Raw genomic sequence first — 22,961 nt, forward strand, 5'->3', positions numbered from 1 at the left:
ACTTTACTAAGTCATGATGTTGTTGGTGAATTCAGACTTCAGACTTCACTAGATGATTGGTATTGCCTTATTTCATTTACTTGGTCAGCAGTACAATTTGTGCACACTTATCTGTGTCAGTTGAAGGGCGAAAATATAGCTTAGTGGTGGATTTAATCAAAACATCTGCTGTGACATAATGAAAGGCGAGGTAGTTGAGGAACACTCTGAGGTTTATTTACTAAAACTGGAGAGTGAAAAATCTGGGTGCAGCTCTGCATAGAAACCAACCAGCTTCAAGGTATTTTTGTCAAAGCTTAATTGAACAAGCTGAAGTTAGAAGCTGATTGGCTACCATGCAGATCCGCACCAGAATTTGCACTCTCCTGTTTTAGTAAATCAACCCTTATGTTTCACCTTGCATACATTCATATGGCAAACTAAGGTGGAATCGGGTCCATATTTTCCAGGCCACCTTGGCAGTGTGGGATACTGTGTTTTGCTTCCCATTTGTGACCAGTAGCAGGTGGGATAAATAAGCAAGGTCTGGAGCAATAGCCTGGGATTCCGGAAAGCTATCTGAGAGCTACATGTGAAACCGCTCTGTAAAAGAAATAAAGGGTTCACAAAATGCTTGTTTTCTTGGTGACTGGGAGAAGCCCTTTACCCATCAGAAATGAATCTGTCCTTTTTAGTTAGTATTTTGTTCTATGTGTTGTGTTTGCAACCATTTAAAATAAAATGGACTACAAGTCAGACTTTTAGGAAAGACTTGCCATTTGGACTGCTTTTTTCCCAGGGAAGGTGATCCTCACATGAGGTAACCCTCACACTGCCTACTGTCTGATGCCTATAACAAACATTAGTACATGATTGGTACTCTGTATATTGTAAGCAATCAAGCAGGACACAGGAGCAGGACAAATATAGGTCATTTTTGCGTTTTTGGCGCATACAATAAATTACTAATTTCTCAGGTAAGGACCATTTTCATGTTAAAAAAAAAAAACATCTTGTATAGATAATGAATAGATAGAATCTTTGTGACATTCTCTTTGATAGTTACCGTGCTGTTCACTGCTTGCTGAAGGCGGACATATTTGGTTGAAGATGTATCACTTAGCCCAGAACCATTTTCACTTTTGATCGACAGCCTAATTTGAACTATTCTTTTAGGAAGCTCTATGGGGACCAAATAAGATGACTATTGTTAATACTGATAACATAATAATAAGCGCGTGCTGCATTTATTTTATCGTCTGATATGTGCCATAATATTTGCCACTTCATTCTCTGCAACATGTTGCAAGTGCAGCAAAATACAGAAGAATCCTCTTACATACGCACACCCCATTAAATTTAGGAAGAATGTTGGCAATTCAAATTGAAGAAAAAACAAACTGAAAATGTTATTTTGGATTGAGCTTATCCTGTAGCCTCCCTGGCGGTATGATTATGTTAGATTTTTGAATCTCAAAGCGGTACATTGTTTTGCATAGAAATTTGGCGTTTTATATTGTAGGCCTGTAATTATTAGTAATAACACACTTAAATCTGTCCAAACAAGAGTCTAGTAGACATCCCAGGTATGAAAAAGTTTTAATTATAATATATTAAATTACTATAAATAATTATAAAAAATATTAATATAATAATATATTTAATTTAACTACGATTCACTATCGCTCAATTCTGCAAGTGTTCTAATTTACTATAGCTGTTTTGTAGCTGGTCTAAAACCACTTTTGATGTAAAGGGACAGTGTTTGGTTGCTATGGACGTTCTCAAGTTTTCAGGCAGAAAGAATGTTATACAGTATATAATATAAAAGTACACATAGGGAACCGGCCAAAGCATTAGGGACACAAGAGAGGTGAAATTATTTGATATAGTAATGCAATTTGTAAGATTATAGTGTAATGTATGTGTTAAAAAAAAATTATTTTTAAATTTCCCGCTGAGCTCTGTCCCGTGCGTCACGATGCTCGCAGGGAACGGAGCCCGACACTCAGAGCTTTGCCAGATGATCCGTCGGGGGACACAGCAGGGGGGACATCACATGATCCTGGTGACAAGGTAAGTATGCTGTACCAGGATTCTGCAATGCAATCCCGAGTGTAGCTTGGGGTTACCGCTAATGGTACTGAAATGTAACCCCTGAGCCACATTCAGGATTACAGCCAGGAGGGTTAAGGTACACCTCTTCCAACATGTTTCCTACATTTCAGTGCACCAGGTTATTTACTAGGTGACTGATGAAGTCACATGACCGTGCCGATATGTGTCGTGATTGACTGACAGGCGCAACCGTAAGTGACGCTGTTGACGAGCTTGTGGAGTTTTTACTTGCTTGACTACAAACAAATGTGAGTGTTACCTTTACTGTGTTTTTATGAAATAAAACTTTTTACAAGATATACTACACTATATGGGCATTCTTCTCCGCCCCTTATTTTTTACCCCATCTGGGGTGTATGTGGAAGTGGAGTATATCAACCACTACCATTTTCTGGATTTATACAAGAAGAACCCCCCAGGGAAAGGATCCACCAGACATCCATATAAGGACCCGCAGAGAAAATCAGAGTATTGCTACATTTTCATGCTATTGGATGAAGAGAAAATTCTGCACAGCCGCACTCAAAATCAATGCCTTTATTAAAAAAGAGGTAATAATCCAAAAAATACAAGCCACAGCAAACAGCAGAATACAGGAGCTGACGCGTTTCACACTTTCAAAAGTGTTTGCAGCGGTTGCACTATTTATCAATGTTTATTTCCTCTATAGTGGTAGCGCAAAAGTACTCTCTTTCTATCATACTTTTTGTATTTTCCACCTCTCTCCACCCTCATGCATCGCAATGCTCGCAGGAAATGGAGCCCAACACAGATAGCATCAGGCGGATGATCCGGCGGATGATCCAGCGGGGGACACAGTGAGGGGGGGGGACATGGCAGGATCCTGGTGACAAGGTAAGTACACTGTAGCAGGATTCTGCAATGCAATCCTGAGAGTGGCTCAGGGTTACCGCTAATGGTACTGAAATTTAACCCTGAGCCACACTCTGGATTACCCCCAGGAGGGTTAATGTATACCTATTCCAAAATGTTTCCTAAATTGCAGTGCACTAGCTTATATACTAGGTGGGATGCATGCCATTTTTTGTAACTTTAAATAAATATATAACTTAAATGAAGGTAAATCGGTATATTTCACCTAGAAGGCACCACAGACATGATGTACTTGCCTTCATTATATATCCTGTTGCCCCATTCTGTCTCTGGAACCCTCAAGTCACATGCTTTCTCCTCAATTTTTTAATTAACATGAATAATTATGTTTTTCATACATTTATATAATTCTTAAAATTACATATTATCACTGCAGAATTTGCTTTTTTTTTTTGCAACACTCGCTTGAGTCATCAGTTATTATCTATATGTTATACATACCTTTGTAAGGCTGAGGACTGAAGGTGTACCCAAAAGAAGTACATCTACTGCCTGTGTATGGTACAGGACATTTGCATTCTGGGCTGCAAGTTGCTGTATTATAGGTACATGTTCCTTCATTGCTACAATATCCTAATGGGCAGGATGCAGAGCTGCAGCTAGAGGTTGTAGTGCCTAAGCAGAAAAAATTCCATCAGCAAATGTAACATTACATATATTATGTTATAAGCAGGGTATACATTAAAGTTTATGTCAAGTCATTTTTTATTTTTATTTTTGTAGAACCTCTGTCTGACTTTTCCTTCCTTTCCTTTATTTTGGCTTTACCAGACCTAAAGTGAGAAAACATTTACAACAGGGACACAGACAGGAATATAAATCTGAGACAGATTGTTGCCTTCCCCTTCTTTACACAAGGAAAGTATTTATATTTCTGTATGTGTTGCTGATGGAGATTTCTGTTCTCTTCCTGCATTGTAAATATCTGCCATCAGGCAGAGGTCAAATCTCTACAACAACCCCCTTGATAGCAAAACCCAACAGGGGTTCTAATGCTTTGCCACTCTATCCAGAACCAACCTGTTATACACATTAACATGCACAACCGTGTCTGGTAGCAGCTCACCTTTAGATGTGGTTGTAGATGTGGATGAAGAAGCTACAGTGCTTGGTACACTGGTGGAAGTTGTAGTGTTAGCACTGGTGGACGCATTTGATGTTTTGATAGTAGTTGACATACTTGTAACATCCACTGCTACTGCTGTTGTTGCTGTGGAACTATTAGCTGCTGAGCTCTGGGTTGAAGAGTTTATCACTGTATAATTTGCCTTTGTAGTTGGTGTGACTGAGCTACTTGTATGTGATGTTGCTTGTTGTGCAGTTGTTGTAGTTGCAGTACTGGTTACAGCAGTGTTGGCCCTAAAGGTAGAACTTTGAGATGTTGTTACATTGGTCTGAATGCCAGCCTTGCTTGTTTGTGTTATTGATGAACTTCCCATTGTGTTAGTATTAGATGTAGCGTTTATACTTGTGTAGTCAGTCTGTGTAACAGCAGACACTTTGTTTTCTGTTGTAGCAGTGCTGTTTACTTGTGATATTACACCTTTGGGAGTTGTAGCGTGTGCACTTGTGGAGCTTTCAATATTAGAATTTTTTGTGCTGCCACTTGAATAAATAGGTTTTGTAAAATTAGATGTTATAGCTTCTGTGGTTATTTCTGTGTTCATATTTGGTGTAGTTGGTTCTCTAAAGCTGGTAGTATGAGTTGTGCTTTTGGTGTTACCTGCTGTAGAACTCGGGGTTGAATTAAAAATCTCTGTTGCATTTAGCTTTGTGCTTGCAGATGACACAGTGGTACTTAGAGGTGATGATGTTGATTGTACAGCATTTGCAGTTGGTGTGGTTGTGGAACTGCTGGTGGTTACAGTCATATTGTCATTAGAAGTTGAGTGGTCTGTTGCATTTAGCTTTGTGCTTGCAGATGACACAGTGGTACTTAGAGGTGATGATGTCGATTGTACAGCATTTGCAGTTGGCGTGGCTGTGAAACTGCTGGTGGTTACAGTCATAGTATGATTAGAAGTTGAATGGTCTGTTACATTCAGTTTTGTGCTTGCAGATGACACATTGGTACTTAGAGGTGATGATGTTGATTGTACAGCATTTGCAGTTGGTGTGGTTGTTGAACTGCTGGTGGTTACAGTCATAGTATGATTAGAAGTTGAATGGTCTGTTGCATTTAGCTTTGTGCTTGCAGATGACACAGTGGTACTTAGAGGTGATGATGTTGATTGTACAGCATTTGCAGTTGGTGTGGTTGTTGAACTGCTGGTGGTTACAGTCATATTGTCATTAGAAGTTGAGTGGTCTGTTGCATTTAGCTTTGTGCTTGCAGATGACACAGTGGTACTTAGAGGTGATGAAGTTGATTGTACAGCATTTGCAGTTGGTGTGGTTGTGGAACTGCTGGTGGTTACAGGCATAGTATGATTAGAAGTTGAATGGTCTGTTACATTCAGTTGTGTGCTTGCAGATGACACAGTGGTACTTAGAGGTGATGATGTTGATTGTACAGCATTTGCAGTTGGTGTGGTTGTTGAACTGCTGGTGGTTACAGTCATATTGTCATTAGAAGTTGAGTGGTCTGTTGCATTTAGCTTTGTGCTTGCAGATGACACAGTGGTACTTAGAGGTGATGATGTTGATTGTACAGCATTTGTAGTTGGTGTGGTTGTGTAACTGCTGGTGGTTACAGTCATATTGTCATTAGAAGTTGAATGGTCTGTTGCATTTAGCTTTGTGCTTGCAGATGACACTGTGGTACTTAGAGGTGATGATGTTGATTGTACAGCATTTGCAGTTGGTGTGGTTGTTGAACTGCTGGTGGTTACAGTCATATTGTCATTAGAAGTTGAATGGTCTGTTACATTCAGTTTTGTGCTTGCAGATGACACAGTGGTACTTAGAGGTGATGATGTTGATTGTACAGCATTTGTAGTTGGTGTGGTTGTGTAACTGCTGGTGGTTACAGTCATATTGTCATTAGAAGTTGAATGGTCTGTTGCATTTAGCTTTGTGCTTGCAGATGACACAGTGGTACTTAGAGGTGATGATGTTGATTGTACAGCATTTGCAGTTGGTGTGGTTGTGGAACTGCTGGTGGTTACAGTCATATTGTCATTAGAAGTTGAATGGTCTGTTACATTCAGTTTTGTGCTTGCAGATGACACAGTTGTACTTAGAGGTGATGATGTTGATTGTACAGCATTTGCAGTTGGTGTGGTTGTGATACTGCTGGTGGTTACAGTCATATTGTCATTAGAAGTTGAATGGTCTGTTACATTAAATGTGCTTGCTGTCGATCCAGTGGTGGTTAATTCTGAGGTTAAGTGCTGTGCAGCAGTTGATGAATTTGTTGTGCTAGCCATATTGCTCGTGACTGCTGCTATGGAACTTGCTGTGTTAGCTTCTGTTTTAATATTGTTGAAGGCTGAGGTCATAGATGGATACACGGTTTCTGTTACATTGTATTGTGTCCTTTCAGTGGGTATATTGGTGGTTAAAGATAATGTTGTAGATCTTCCAGAACTGGTGGTTGATATGGTTGTTGAATATGCAGAGGTGGTTCCAACTACATCGCCTTTAAAAAAATAATTAAAAACATCTGTTACACTGATTGTTGCATTCATTGAGGACCCTGTGGTGTTTTAATGTGGTGTTGTAAAGTGATAAAAAGATAACTGCGCTACACCAGAGAGATGGTATTCCTTGTCAGGGAACACAAAAAAGGTAAAGTCACTAGCAACAGTAGATGACAATTTTATTGAGCTTAAACTACTGAAACTAACAACCCTGACCATGGACGATATTGCGGAACTTGCAGCAATATTATAATATTATTTAGGGAGTTCAGCATGGACAAATGTGAGTTTCTAGCTGTCAATAATTGCTAAGTGAGCTGCTTGCTGCATCCTTCACTAACCACTGATGTCACCCAACCCATTGATGGGAATGCCTGGTTACATAGGCAAATGTGCCGGAAATGGAGCTGGTTACATCAGTGCCTAAATCTGGCCACACAGCCATACAGCCACAAGCAGTGCTGTCAATGGTTGTTAAGGAAGCAGCGGCTGCCTACAGCTGCCGCGTCCCTAAAAATCACTGATGTCAACCGGCCAATTCACTTACATTGTTGGGAATCCCTAGCCATGTAAGTATATGGGTGGGAAAAAGAACCTTACATTATTGTCTAAATATGGCCACATCACCACTATCCCCCTGCCCCTCCCATTTATATAGCCAATAACAGTTGAGTATGGGTGCATGCTCATTTCCCCCCTTTTCTGGCCAGCCAGGCTGCATGCTTGGATAAGGGGTCTGGCATGGATTTTAAGGGGACCTCACACATTTTTTTTCTTTTTCTTTTCTTTTTGCATGGAGCCCACTTTAACATCTGTACCAGACCTAGAGGGTCTGGTATGGCTATCCTTTGATTTTTTTTGTGAGGTACTCCCTTAAAATCTAAGCCATTTTTTTGTACATTCTTGTTGTAGAATGTGCTAAACAAAAATTACATTTGCAAAGACAAAAAAATAACTGTTTAAATTGCAAGCAAATAACATTTATTCTTTAAAAAAATCATACAAACCCTTCCAAAGATCTCTGAAAATACGTTGAAGACTCTTTAGAGGGGTCTGAGTGCCAGCGACAATGCGACAGTGTCAAAGTCATTTGTCAGCAAATGTTAAAACTTTTTTAATTTCTAAATGTCAGTGTTAAAAATATATCTGTTTCTGGCTGCATGTTTTTTTTATTTTTTTAATTATTGCATTGGTACATGTTCGCCAGGACAGTGAAACAAACAAATTTAATTTTTTTACATCTCCTTGCATACTAGCCCAGAAAATAAGCATTTTTTATTTGATAGATTTGTCTTCCGTTGATTTCAATCATCACTTGAGCATCTTTGTAATTTGGTGAACACCTGCTGAATCTAACTCTGGGTTGTTTAGCTAATCACTATTCAACATGGGGCCATTAACTGAACACATTGGGGGATATTTAGGAAAGGCAAATCCACTTTGCACTACAAGTGCAATGCAAGTGCACTTGAAAGTGCACTTGCAGTGCACTTGGAAGTGCAGTCGCTGTAGATTCAAGGGGGACATGGAAGGAAAATTAAAAACAGCATTTTTGCTTGCACATGATTGGATTATAAAATCAGCAGAGCTTCCCCTAATTTCAGAGCTTCCCCTCAGATCTTCAGCGATCTACAACAACTGCACTTACAAGTGCACTTGTAGTGCAAAGTGGATTTGCCTTTCGTAAATAAACCCCATTGTATTTTTTTCAGTGAATTCAACGTATTCTCTAAATGCGATGACATCACCACCCTTTTTCTCCTCCTTTTACAATCAGAAAACACATTGTATTCAATTAAATTGTTCCGTGAATGGTACAGTACTAAGCAAGTAACCCCCTGTGACCAGTGTGCATTGGGGCAACTTCAAAACTTCAACTTCAAAACTACTGCAATCAATACAGTAGAATCGACTACTACAGTTATTGTCAGTCTCCATATCCATCAGGTTTGAGATATGTGTGAGATGGAGCAATGTAAGTATGCAATTAAGATCACAACTGGTGTTCAGCTTTAAGTTTAATTAGGTTTACATAATTTTGCATTATATTGTAATGCATTTTAAACAAATTAATATTTTTGAAATGTAACCTCAATTAATTTAGGTTTAATTCGATTTATCTTCCAAATGCTGCCCCTATTATGCCACATGCAGAGCCAGAAGAGGGCTTTTCCATACCTGTACAGTTGGGGCCAGAATATCCTGGGTGGCACTCACAGCGATAAGAGCCATTTGTGTTTATACAAAGAGAATTGCTTGTACAATTGTTGAGAGAAGGTGTAGCACATTCATTGATATCTGGAACAAAAATAAATACAAAAACATTTAATAAATAAATTAAGGAAGAACAATAACCCAAGACAAAGAAAGACACTTTTGTTTAGTTTACTTAAATGTGTTAAATTTTAAGTGTATATTTTTTTATTCCCCTATTTTAAATGAGTGTAAGTAATGCATACATGTTTGTAAATCCATTGATACATGTTCCTGGTGCTTGTGTGATTACATTATTTATCAGAATAATATAGCTAACATACCTGTGCATAGATATATGGATCTCCATTATAGCCATCAGCACGCTTCCTGGTGTGTTGGTGCAAACAGTATTCTCTGCACAAAGATGATATGTTCATGCATTCATCCCTCTCCCCACCCCGGAATACTAAAATCAACTTGTACAAAACAATACAAGACCAATAATAGCTGCTGGTCTTGCATTATACATGAAGATGTTGGAGAGGTGCAGCTTGAGGGGACCTGTCATCTGCTAGAGAGGAAGTCTGGGAACTGTCGTGTAAGGTACGTAACATGTGCTATTTGAGCCTGGTATTGCTGCCACCCACCCTAGAATGTGGGCAGGCTCTTAATGTCATTACGTACAATACAGGACCAAGGGTCCTGCTGGTCTTGCAATATTAATTTTGCAAAGTCTATGTTCACTAAGCTTTGTAAAAATTTGTGAAGCTGTGTTCACTTTACTTATATGGAAGAAAAAATTTACAATCTAAGAGAGGGTCAAGTGATACAACAGGAAATTGCTGATGATAGATGAGTTGATGGAGAAAATAAAAGTTAAGCTATTAGGCGGAAGAGTCTTCCCTGAAGAAATACATTTTTAGGAATTGTCTAAAGGTGGACAGAGTAGGAGATGAAGCTTGTTGGCTTTGCATGGCTTTGTTTGTAGTTGCTAGGAATTTAGAATTGTATTCTTTGGGCAAAGATTGGCAGAGAGGGGTGGAGGAAGCTAAGTAGTAGGTACATTGGAACAGCCTGGCAACATGCATTCATGACAGACTGCAGAGGGAAAAGTCTTTATAGCCATAGATCAATAAGGAGGGAATAGCAATATTCAAAAATAATGCAAATAGAATTAGTAGCTTAACAGTGTTATTGGTTAAGAATAACATCTTTTTTGATGTTACAGATAGGATATGGGGCTGAAGAGAGAGATCAGAATTAAGGATTACACCTTGCTCTATACCCACTCAGACCAATGCACTGTACGTATGCATATCTTATACCTGAAGGACCACCCTGGAAGTCGACAATCACTGTAGTAGTCCCATCATCTTCTATGTTATGTGGCTGCCCCACTGTATACTGACCATATGAGGCCACTCACTTGGAACTGCTGCCATTCACAGATTTCTCAATTTTTTTTTTTTTTTTGTGAATACAAAGATTTGTCTAATTGGATGAGGTGGAAATAGTTATCACCCCTCCTGTCCTCCTTTTCCAGTCATAAAACACTTTGTATTCATTGAAAGAATTCTGTGAATGGCAGCAGCACCAAGAGTGTGGACCCCCTGTGATCAGTTTGTAGTACAGCAACATGTAAGACTACACCTATCAATATAGTTGATATTATAGTGGTTTTCAGCTTCCACAGCAATCCATAAGGTATGAGATATGCACCAATGTGAGAGCTGGACCAATGTAAGTATGCAATTAGGAAACCACCTGGTGATCAGCTTTAGGTTTAATTGGGTTTACATAATTTTGGATATTGGAATACATTTTAAACAAAGTAGTAATTTTGAACAGTAACATCGAACAATTTCAACTTAACTGTGTTTATCTTACAAATACTGAGCTAAAAGTAGGCTTTCTTACCTGTACAGTTGGGGTCAGAATATCCTGAGAGGCACTGGCAGGAATAAGAGCCATTTGTGTTTATACAAAGAGAATTGCTTGAACAATTGTTGAGAGAAGGTATAGAACATTCATTGATATCTGGAACAGAAATAAATGCAAAAAGTTAAAAATAAAGAAAATTATACCCAGGACAACGAAAGACAGTGAAATGTTGTTTACTTTGCTCAAATGTGTTAAGTTATATGTGTGTGATGTTTTATTACCCTATATCAAATACGTGTAAGCAGTGGGCATATCTTTTTAAATCCATTATTTTAGTAAATCACTTGCTAAATATCAAAGTCAAACGTTTTTGTAAACTTATTGAAAATATAAAGAAACCCATTGCATGGTGCTGGTGTTTGTATGATTACATTATTATATCATAATAATATTGTTGATATATGTGTGATATTTGGATCTTCATTATAGTCATTGACACATTGACAGATACAACTTCCCAGTGTTTTGTTGTTGAAAACAGCATTCTCTACACTTGATACCTTTAAGAATTCATCCCACCCCAGTATGTGGCTAGGCCCCTGATGTCATCACATACAATTCAAGACCAGTGGGTGGCTCCTGGTTCCACATTACACATGATGATGTTGGTGAGCCATTTGACCAGAGAAGAGAAGGAGCTTGCGGGGATCTGTCATCTGGCAGAAAGGAAGTCTGGGGACTGCAGAGTAAGGCCCTGTACACACGATCAGTCCAAACTGATGAAAACGGACTGAAGTTCAGTTTCATCAGTCCAAACCGACCGTGTGTATGGCCCATCGGACTGTTGTCCTTCAGTGCAAAGTTTTAGGCCTTGTACACACGATCAGTCCAAACTGATGAAAACGGACTGAAGGCTGAAGTCTGATGGTCTGGTGGACTGATGGTCTGATGGACTGATGGTCTGATGGACTGATGGTCTGATGTGCCTACACACCATCAGTTCAAAATCCGATCGAGTCCAACGCGGTGACGTAAAACACAACGACGTGCTAAAAAAAAAGAAGTTCAATGCTTCCAAGCATGCGTCAACTTGATTCTGAGCATGCACGGGTTTTGAACCAATGCTTTTGCGTACTAACCATCGGTTTTGACTGATCGGTCATCAGTCCATCAGTCCGATTTTAGAGGAAGTTTTAAAACTTTGGTCTGAAGGTCAAAAGTCTGATGGGCCATACACACGGTAGGTTTGGACTGATGAAACTGAACTTCAGTCCGTTTTCATCAGTTTGGACTGATCGTGTGTACAGGGCCTCAGAACTTGCTTTAAAATCGGACTGATGGACGCCTGACCGATCTGTCAAAACCGATGGTTAGTACGCAAAAGCATCGGTTCAAAACCCGCGCATGGAAGCATTGAACTTCGTTTTTTTCAGCACGTCGTTGTGTTTTACGTCACCGCGTTGAACTCGATCGGTTTTTGAACTGATGGTGTGTACGCACATCAGACCATCAGACCATCAGTCCATCAGACCATCAGACCATCAGACCATCAGTCTGTTTTCATCAGTTTGGACTGATCGTGTGTACAAGGCCTTAGGTATGTAATATGCATTATTTGAGCCTGCTATTGGTCTCTCCCCTCCCCCTTTCTCTGCCCTAGAATGTGAGCAGACCCTTAATGCCATTACAAACAATAAGGGTGGCTGCTGGTCCTGTTTTATTTTTTTAAGTGTATGTTCACTTAACTTGGGGATATTGCAAAGCTGTGTTCACTATGACTACTTAAAAAGAAATGAAAACAAATTCTTGGATAACTGAAGTAAGCACAGCATCACCTCATTTACTTTAACATTTACTGCTATTTTAGTAAATCATTCCCAGTGGTTTCTTGAAAGAATATAGAATAATCTTTCTGCAATAGAGCTGGTTTAAAAAACTGAAACAAACAAAAAAAAAAAATGAAAAGAAAAAAGCTGGAGCTAAAGTGGAGCTATTACCTAAAAAAAAAAGGAAAAAAAAGGGTTTATTTTCTAGAAAAACAAAACATTTGAATGGCTAGTATGGACATTGGTCCACCAAACTGTACTCAGGTGGATAATAATAATATTTTATTAATGGAATATCTGGTGAAACATAAGTTCTTACCATCACATCGATAAGGATTTTGTTGGTTAATTCTGTAACCTGCATTACATGAGCAGTTAAAACTAGCTGGTGTATTGATGCAAATTTGCTCACAAGCAGCGATTCCTGCAGAACACTCATTGATATCTGAAAGAAAGATGATTATTTTTTATGTTGGAGTATATAAAGTTTAACGTTTTGTACAGAAAGTACAGATTTCTAATGATGGTGTTGAGTTTGAAAAAAGTTATGCAAAAAATTGAATATATTGTAGAACCCCTTGAACAGCAATGTTTTAGCAGACCCTTATGCTAAATTACACTTCACTGAAGGGGTCAAACTATGCAGATAGTTTTAGAAAATAGTGACTGAATGCACTATGGTCTGTCTCTCGAGTCTAAAGCCTCGTACACACGACCGAGGAACTCGACGGGCGAAACACATCGTTTTCCTCGACGAGTTCCTTGTTAGGCTGTCGAGGAACTCGACAAGCCAATTTTCTCCATTCCCGTCATGGAAATAGAGAACATGCTCTCTTTTTGGCTCGTCGAGTTTCTCGACAGTTTCCTCGACGAAAATGTACACACGACCGGTTTCCTCGGCAAAAAAATATCTCCCAGCAAGTTTCTTGCTGGTTTTTGCCGAGAAACTCGATCGTGTGTACGAGGCCTAACAAACATTATGAGATCTATCCAGCACCATGCCTCCCAGTATCAGACAGATAATCAGATTCAGCTCAGATGCCAGTTTTTTTTTTAAAGAAGAGAAATCTATGCTTTTCATATGAAAAATTGGAACTTTATAGATTGTTAGGAGAAGACAAAAGCATGGCTCCTAACTGTCCCTGATTTTGAGGGACTGTCCCTGATTTAGAGCAATGTCCCTCTGTCCCTCATTCCTCCTCATTTGGTCTGATCTATATAGATCTAGATAAACGTATCTATCAAAAAGTATTTTCCAGCACTAAACCTTTCATCTGATTTTTAAATTGCTGCATTTGTAAATTCAAAAAGCCAATATAAAGGAATAGTAGTGGTAAAAAATAGCACTTGTGGGTTTAACCAATTATTTTTTGTACAATTCTCATTTAGGGGGTTTGGCAAAGGGGTGTGTCCTATGCCTGAATACTTTTGCTGATAGGTGTCCCTCATTCCCATCTCAAAAAGTTGGGAGGTATTTTTGTTTTGCATTTAGTATAGATGTACGCCTTTATTACAGATGACTCCACTGACACAGTATATATTGTTAATAGGAATGTGGATGAACTCTCTAGTGTATATTTTAAGTCCAGCAAGTGAAGCAGCAAACATTAAAATGAATGGACAATGATTGAAGGCACTCTTAATAATAATCTAGCTAAGGCATCCAACCATTCACTTCAGATTACTATAAATAAGTGGATTTGGAAAAAGTATGAAGTGTGGGGATTTTAAACCCACAAATTGCAGCACCAGCTGCGTGGGCACTGACAGCTCATCGCCCACAAATGTAAGTACAGAGGGAACCAGAGAGGGGAATAGGGTGTACAGTGTTAGTTCACCTTTTCATTTTTTCTGAAAAGGTGAACTCCCCCTTTAACGTAAACCTGGAAAAAGAAAAAATCTGAGCTATCATTGCTGACTTCTCCCTGAAAATGCTAGTTGCCTGACTGTTATATTGACTCTCTAACTCTTTAAAACTTCCTGAGTCACTGATCTAGTACAAGTTAACATTTCTAATCTGCCCCTTGTTCTGGTAAGTGACTTAAGTTATAAAAACAATGGACAGCCAGGCAAGTAGAATTTTTTGAACGAGATCTCAGCAGTAGCTGCCTCTGTGTTTTCCTTGTGACAGGTTTTCTTTAAGATGGTTAACTAGTTGTCCTGGGACTATCTGAAGCTCATCAAAGTCTTGCTTTGTTGGCACCTCATGACCATATCAAAATAAATCACTTAATTAAAATGTTTTTTTTTCTTCCATTCTTCACTCACATATATTGTAAAGCCATAGATTATTTAATTCATTTTTTGTTCAGCCAAGGGGCTGAATGAAACATAAAACCCTTAAAACAAATGGATTCCCCATCCACACAATTGAGGTAACATGGAGGAATCCTGTCACTGGCACATTGTATTTTGACAGTGGGAGGCCTCTGCTATAAAAATGCATTGATCAGTGGCTGCAGCTGCTAATTGGCAAAAGTTTTCCAACATTCCCATTCAACAGAAGTTTTTCTAACAATCGACTTCCGTTTAACAGGGATATCCATAAATGGATCAAAATCTGGGCAGTCCTGGATAAAATTTGCTCCATCTATGGCCAGCTTTACAGTACAATTCACAATACAATTACACCCTGAATTCTGGGGAAACCATCAGTGGGGACACAAACAGCACTTTTTTTAACAGAGGCTTTAGCCTTCTTTGACCTCTCTATTAAATGGTGATCTTGTAGCTATGTTTCCCTGTTAGAGAAATATCCCCTCAATTCCTGTCCTTGTGACAGCTGGGCTACAGAAAGCAGAAAAAAAACAAAAAAAAAATATTGAAACCAATACTAAATCCAAAGCTAAAAAACAGGTTTGATTAGAAGTACATTTAAAGTATATAGACCTTATGTAAAGTAAATCAACTGCAAAGTTCATAGACTATAATAATACTGATAACTGTGATAGTTCCATAAAGACATATTGAAACCGATACCAAACAAAAACAATGTATGTAGGAATTTTTAAGCTTGTTTCATAGCAAGAGAAGAGGACATCAGAGAAAATTAAAAGACAAGACAATGTACATCATCACATTAAGGAAAAAGCAGTCATCATTTGTCATTTACAGGAAAAGGATATGGATACATTGAAGAAATACATGCAAGTAAATCCCAACAGACCTATTTCTGTGGTATGAAGTCATGAGTGTTATGCAAAAAGCCGAGCATCTAGTGAGATGGAAAATAGGCTAGGGTGTATAATAGGGCTCTTCTCATAGGTAGACAAGTGGTAGAGGTAGATAAGGGAAATGCTTTATTCAAAATTGGGAAGTAGGAGGTATAGGACATATGGTTAAAAGGGAGGTTAAGGTGAACATATAACAAGAAGGGGGAAAGAAGAGAGAGAGAGAGAGAAAAAAAAGGGATGTGTTAGGGGTAAGGAGGGGGACTGAATGAAAGAAAGGGGAAGATGGGATGGGTAGGGGCACATGGGTTGGAAGGGGGAGATCAACAAGGTTTTAGGAGAAGAGGAGGGAAGGAGTCTGATGGTGGAGGGGTCTAGGTTAGTAAGTACCACCCCCCCCCCCCTCAGTACATAATCAGTCCTAGCAACCTGGGTAACAGTCACCAAAAAAGGCTAATATAATTATTAGGGTTGTCCCGATACCACTTTTTTAGGACCGAGTACGAGTACCGATACTTTTTTTCAAGTAGTCGCCGATACCGAATACCGATACTTTTTTTAAAATGTGTCCCCAAATGCAGCGATGTCCCCCCACAGATGCAGCCATGTATCCCCCCATCCAGCCAGCGTCACCCCCCATGCAGCCAGCGTCACCCCCCATGCAGCCAGCGTCACCCCCCATCCAGTCAGCGTCACCCCCCATCCAGCCAGCGTCACCCCCCATCCAGCCAGCGTCACCCCCCATGCAGCCATCGTCACCCCCCATCCAGCCAGCGTCACCCCCCATCCAGCCAGCGTCACCCCCCATCCAGCCAGCGTCACCCCCCATCCAGCCAGCGTCACCCCCCATCCAGCCATTGTCTCCCCCCATGCAGCAATGTATCCCCCCATCCAGCCATTGTCACCCCCCATCCAGCAATGTATTCCCCCAGCCATTGTCACCCCCCATGCAGCCATTGTCACCCCCCATCCAGCCAGCGTCACCCCCCATCCAGCAATGTATTCCCCCAGCCATTGTCACCCCCCATGCAGCCAGCGTCACCCCCCATGCAGCCAGCGTCACCCCCCATGCAGCCAGCGTCACCCCCCATGCAGCCAGCGTCACCCCCCATCCAGCCAGCGTCACCCCCCATCCAGCCAGCGTCACCCCCCATGCAGCCATTGTCACCCCCCACCCAGCAATGTATTCCCCCAGCCATTGTCACCCTCCATGCAGCCAGCGTCACCCCCCATGCAGCCAGCGTCACCCCCCATGCAGCCAGCGTCACCCCCCATGCAGCCAGCGTCACCCCCCATGCAGCCAGCGTCACCCCCCATGCAGCCATTGTCACCCCCCATCCAGCAATGTATTCCCCCAGCCATTGTCACCCTCCATGCAGCCATTGTCACCCCCCCATGCAGCCAGCGTCACCCCCCATGCAGCCAGCGTCACCCCCCATGCAGCCAGCGTCACCCCCCATGCAGCCAGCGTCCCCCCATCCAGCCAGCGTCCCCCCATCCAGCCAGCGTCCCCCCCATCCAGCCAGCGTCACCCCCCATCCAGCCAGCGTCCCCCCATGCAGCCAGCGTCCCCCCATCCAGCCAGCGTCCCCCCATCCAGCCAGCGTCTCCCCCCATCCAGCCATGTCACGCTTACCTGCATCCCCGCTGCCGCCGACTCTGTAATACGGGCGGGAACATTACAACTTTGAATCTCTGTTATGATTGGCGCCGCCCTTGCGTATAGACACTCCCCCTCGCTCGGGATTGGACAGTTCACCCGAGCGAGGGGGAGTGTCTATGCGTGGTGCGAATCATTACAGCTATTCAAAGCTGTAATGTTCCCGCCCGTATTACAGAGTCGGCGGCAGCGGGGATGAGGCGAATGGCGGCGGATTACGGCGTTTCGTGGCGTCGGGCGGCGTTCGGCGGCGGGCGGCGTTCGGCGGCGGCGGTCGGCGGCAAGTATTCTATTTATGTATCGGGGCGGGGTATCGGCGTCTGAGTACCGCCGAAAAAACTCGGAATCGGTCCCGATACCGATACTAGTATCGGTATCGGGACAACCCTAATAATTATGATGGTTTTCCCTTGAGCTGTGCATACACAGTAGTTTGAAATAAAATCCAGTAGGACCAAATGATAGTGAATGTTGAGGGTTTATCATGCTATATATGGACCAGTCCTTCCATTTCAACTAAACTGAGTAGTCACTCTTCTTTTTTTTTTTTTTTTTTTTTTTTCACTTCAGACTCCACCTCATAGAGTGTGCATTTACATGCTCATAATCTGCGTACCAGCCCTTCGCATCTCTATTTAGGTCTTGCATCATTAGTGTCTCTGTTTCTTGTGTGAGTTGTTTTTGTTTTCCCTCTTTTTTTTTTTTTTTTTTTTTTTTTAATTTTCTTGAATACATATTTAACTTCTTTACTCGACAAATACAAGAGTTTTTCCCTTAATACTTCACCCCCCTTACCCCCCCCCCTCCTATCTCACCCAAAACAATCTCCTTAAACCTCAACTTCTCTCTGATTTTTCTATGGTGTCCTTAAGTATATTCTCTTAACTTTTCCGCGTAACTCCATGATTTCTTAAAAGTTCTCCAACTTTCCCATTTCATATTTTGTACCATATTGTTGCCCTCCATGTCCTCCTGCAGTTCCTCCATTTTATAAGTTTCTTCAACCGCATCAATCCATTCCCAGATTGATGGGCATTCCACCTCTTGCCATCCCCTTGGAATTAATCTTTTGGCAGCATTCAGTAGGTGCGGTACTAGCGATTTTTTATAACTTTTGATGCCCTCTTCCCCCCCGTGGAACAGTACTACCCAGGGGTCCATCTTTATCTTTTTCTTTGTAATCTCTTCCACGCAGGCCAGTATTTTTTCCCAGTACCTCCTTATCTTGGGGCATCCCCACCACAGGTGCGCCATATTTCCTGGTGATCCGCAGCCCCTCCAGCACTCTCCGGTCTGTCCCTCTTTAAACTTTTTTAATTTGTCTGGTGTCATATACCATCCGGCTATGCATTTAAAACACATCTCTGCTGTGCGGCTATCCACCGCAGAGGAGTGTGTCAGAGTCAGCATTTTCTCTATTGTGGTCCTATCCTGATGTGTCCCTAGTTCCCTTTCCCATTTTTTAATGAATGGGGGTATGTTCTGCTCTTCCATCTTCAGTAACATCTTATATAGTCCCGAGATAGATCCTCTGGCATTTTTTGCAGAGCATATTTTTTCCAATTCCAATAACTGATCTCCCGACCTCAGTGGGTGTGGGAGGTCTTGGATAAAATGGTTTAGTTGCCGATATCTCCATTCATTAATTTCCAGGAAAAAGTTTTTTAATTTCAACTCCTGTAGTGTTAAAATGTGACCTTCCTTCATTATATCCCTTAATTGTACAGTGTCCATTCTAATCCAGTTTCCCCCCACTTGTGTTTTACCTGGTGCAAAATAATCATTATTCTTTAGTGATATAAGAGGGGAATTATACTCCTTCACAGTTTTCTTATAAACAGTGTCCCAAACTTTAAGTGCATTTTTAGTTATCTCGTGTGCATTTTTACCTAATGTCCTAAATTGGGGAGGATTCCAAATTATCTTATCTAACCTTGTCTGTGACATTTCATTTTCTACCCTAACCCACCTTTTTTCTTTGCTAGCTCTGGCCCACTCCACCACTCTTGTTAATATCACCGCCTCATAGTATCTCTTGACATCGGGCACCGCTAATCCACCCTTTTTTTTTGGTTGTTTTAGTGTCTGAAGTGCTATCCTGTGTTTCTTATTTCTCCATATATAATTCATTATTAATTTTCTCAGGGTAGAGAGCAATGTCCCAGGGAGGGCAATGGGAATCATCTGGAATTTATATAAGATTTTTGGTAAAATAACCATTTTGCAGTAATTAATTCGTCCTATCCATGATATTGCCCTGTTTTCAACCCTTTTTGTTTCTGTCTTAATTTCATTCAGTAAAGGTATGAAATTTATCGTATACATCTCCCTAGTAGATTTAGCTAGCAGTATCCCTAGGTATTTAAGTTCTTTAACCCAAGCAAATTTGTACTTCGTTTTCAGGAGTTGCTCTTCTGTCTTGCTTATGTTTATACTCATAATCTCCGTTTTTGTGATATTTAATTTAAGGTTTGAAATTTCTCCGTATTCGCTACATAGATTTAGAAGGTTTGGGATTGATATTTTGGGTTCCGTTAAGTAGAGGAGGACGTCGTCTGCAAAGGCTGCGAGTTTATGATCTTCCTCCCCTATTTTAACCCCTTTTATTTTTTGGGAGTTTCGGATCCTAGCCAGCAGAGGTTCCAATGAGAGCACAAACAGTAGTGGTGATAGAGGGCACCCTTGCCTTGTACCGTTTCTCATTAAGAAGGTTTGGGATAGACTTCCATTTATTTTTATTTTAGCCGTGGGGAACCTGTAAAGGGTGCCGATCCACTCCATCATTCTCTGTCCAAACCCCATTTCCTTCAGGGTGAGCAACATAAGTCCCCAGTCTACCCTGTCAAACGCTTTTTCTGCGTCAATTGACAGGAGTACACCTGGGGACCCCGCTGCCTTCATTTTCCGGAGGATTAACAGTGTTCTAACCCCGTTATCTCTCCCCTCTCTTCCCTGGACAAACCCCGTCTGATCCGGGTACACTCTTCTAACTTCTTCACTAGTCTAGTGAACCATTCTGGAACAGTCAGGGCCTGCATAACATTTTGTGATATAATAATGGTAACATCATTTAAGTTTGATTGGGTTTATCTTCCAAATGCTATCTCTATTATTCCCCATGCAGAGCTAGAAGTGGGTCTTTCCTTACCTGTACAGTTGGGGCCAGAATATCCTCGGAGGCACTCACAGGAATAAGAGCCATTTGTGTTTATACAAATAGAATTTCTTGAACAATTGTTGAGAGAAGGTGTAGCACATTCATTGATATCTGGAAAAGTAATAAATGCAAACAAATAAATAAATAGTAATTTAAGTCAGAACTATAACCCAAGACAAAAAAGACATGTGTTAAATTATGCATGTACAAGTGATTTTCCCCTAAATCAAATGAATGTGAGCAGTGGGCAAATGTTTGTAAATTCTCAGTAAATCAATCACTATGACAATGTCAAACTCGTTCTTGTAAAGACATTGAAAATATAAAGAAACCCACTGCATTTTCTGCATGTGTACATGTTACCGTGTTTGTATGATTACATTATTTATCAAAATAATATAGTTAACATACCTGTGCAGTAGATATGTGGATCTCCATTGTAGCCACTGGCACATTGACAGTTATAGCTTCCAGGTGTGTTGGTGCAAACAGCATTCTCAGCACAAATTGATTTGTTCATGCATTCATCAATGTCTAGAACAAGAGCAGATAAGGGTTTAATGGTGATACCTTAAAGAGTTGCCACAATTGATAAGCTATTATATAAAATGAAGACATAAGATTTTGTAGTTGAAACTACTCTAAACAGTCAATGAGCAGAAATGGCGGCATCTTGATTTCTCTCCAAGTGTCCTTGCACAGAAGTGATATATTCGCAATAGCCTGCACAGTAAAAATGCAGTGTTTTGCCATGCAAGCAGCTGTCAGGGTGAACTCAGCCAGGGAGAGGTGCGATGTGCATTTCAGCACATCACACGGCTTCAATTATTTTTTACTTTTTTTGACGTTTTAAAAGTGGCCTTTTATTCATGTCATGGCACAGTAGTTTTTTATGTTACCGCAGCTCACCACACAACACATAACACCAGTTGTGATGTGAATGGGGGCACATGGAGAGCAATTGTTTTCTATATGTCTAAGCAGTGACCATCATTTATCCAGTCCAGAAAAATTGTAGTCACTGCACTATGTGTGAATGAGCCCTTAAGGAAAGTTATAGTTAGGAAGCATATAAGCTGCCATTGCAGTCATCTTTCCTCGCACCGGAATGTGGGCAGGTCCTTAACATCATCATGTACAAAACAAGATCCGTGGTGGCTGCTGGTCCTGCATTGCACATGATGATGTTAGCAAGGGGGCAGCCACATGACCATAGGCTGGTAGGTAGGAAGCCTGGGAGACTTGGGAATAGGGCCTTACAGTATTTATTTTTGTGACTTGCTTACAGTTACACTTTAAGAATTCTGACCTCACTTGAATTTTCTGACCTGCATGCATAAGTCAGTGTTCATAAATAATTATTAACATATTTCTCTCATGCTCCACTAGGCACTGACTTACATATATCATTTGGTAACATGGCATGGCATGTGGTACATTCTTTTTATGGGCCTGGTTATAACATTTCATAGACCAAAAATGTCATTACCTGATTCATTTCCATAGCCAGGCACATAGTAAATGCTTTATGCTACTTCTGGGTACTTATGAGACGAACACTGTCAAGGTAGTAATATTCAGAAAACTTACCAACACAACGGTATTTATCAGCTGGATCAATTCTGTAACCTGTATTACAGGAGCAGTTGTACCCGTCCCATGTATCAATACATATTTGCTCGCATTTTGATATATTAGCAAAGCATTCATCAACACCTGTAAAATACATGAATTAGGTAAATTATATGGTAATGCATGCTAAAATTTGAACTATACATATTAATGGTAACCTGCTATCTTATTCTCACCATAGCATTTTATTCCATCGCCAGACAGTCCAGCAGGACAAGGCGAACACATGTAGTTATTACTAGGAGCGGGATTGTCTATACAGGATGATGTATTAAAACAGCTGTTCTCTAGACAAGCATTTAAATCTTCAGTACAGAACTCTCCTGTCCATCCAGAGGAACAATTGCAGCCCGCTGTCTGAATATAAAACATTGATTACAAATATTGTTATAGTACAGTTATCAATAATAGGGATTTTTATAAGTTTGAGAAATTGTTGATTAGTACAGTATGTTAATAATAAAGGTGACATAACAAGTATCATATAGTGGTTGTGATCCACTTTGTAAAACAAAATCTGTTGATTGAAAGTACAAATGAGCTGTATACAAGAACCTAAGATATTATACAGTAAAGGAAAAGGGTCAAGTCTTAGTAAGTTTTATGAAAACAGACAATACCATGAACTTGGAGTTGTTCATCTGAGCCCTCAGCACGGTGTTCTCATAGTTGCAGGTGGCGGTGTTGCTACAGTTGCACAGTATTAACGTAAGGCCTTGCTCTGCAGTGGCTTGGGAGTTGTTGGCTATTACAGTTGCAAACACGGGTGTGGAAGATGAAGGCAACCATCTGAGAGTGCCATTTACTGTAAACAATAACAAGGATTTTAAACAGTATAGTTTTATCATTACTTTAATCATGAAACCA

The 22,961-nt window shown here is 40.6% G+C and overlaps 1 protein-coding gene across 1 annotated transcript in view; it reads right to left on the bottom strand.

Annotated features, from left to right (window-relative positions):
• The window catches only part of LOC120936886 (mucin-12-like), a 115,005-nt gene that overhangs the window by 27,967 nt on the left and 64,077 nt on the right, over positions 1-22,961 (bottom strand). Inside the window, exons 23-33 of the mRNA XM_040349652.1 lie at positions 22,715-22,899; positions 22,271-22,451; positions 22,053-22,178; positions 20,874-20,996; positions 20,454-20,573; positions 12,795-12,920; positions 10,686-10,805; positions 8,751-8,870; positions 4,058-6,571; positions 3,433-3,606; positions 1,046-1,161 (exon numbers count right to left, since the gene is read on the bottom strand). Of these exons, the coding sequence (XP_040205586.1) occupies positions 1,046-1,161; positions 3,433-3,606; positions 4,058-6,571; positions 8,751-8,870; positions 10,686-10,805; positions 12,795-12,920; positions 20,454-20,573; positions 20,874-20,996; positions 22,053-22,178; positions 22,271-22,451; positions 22,715-22,899 (3,905 nt within the window). The remainder of the gene's footprint in view (positions 1-1,045; positions 1,162-3,432; positions 3,607-4,057; positions 6,572-8,750; positions 8,871-10,685; positions 10,806-12,794; positions 12,921-20,453; positions 20,574-20,873; positions 20,997-22,052; positions 22,179-22,270; positions 22,452-22,714; positions 22,900-22,961) is intronic.

Source organism: Rana temporaria, chromosome 4 (assembly GCF_905171775.1).
Source record: "Rana temporaria chromosome 4, aRanTem1.1, whole genome shotgun sequence".
Lineage (NCBI taxonomy): Eukaryota > Metazoa > Chordata > Amphibia > Anura > Ranidae > Rana > Rana temporaria.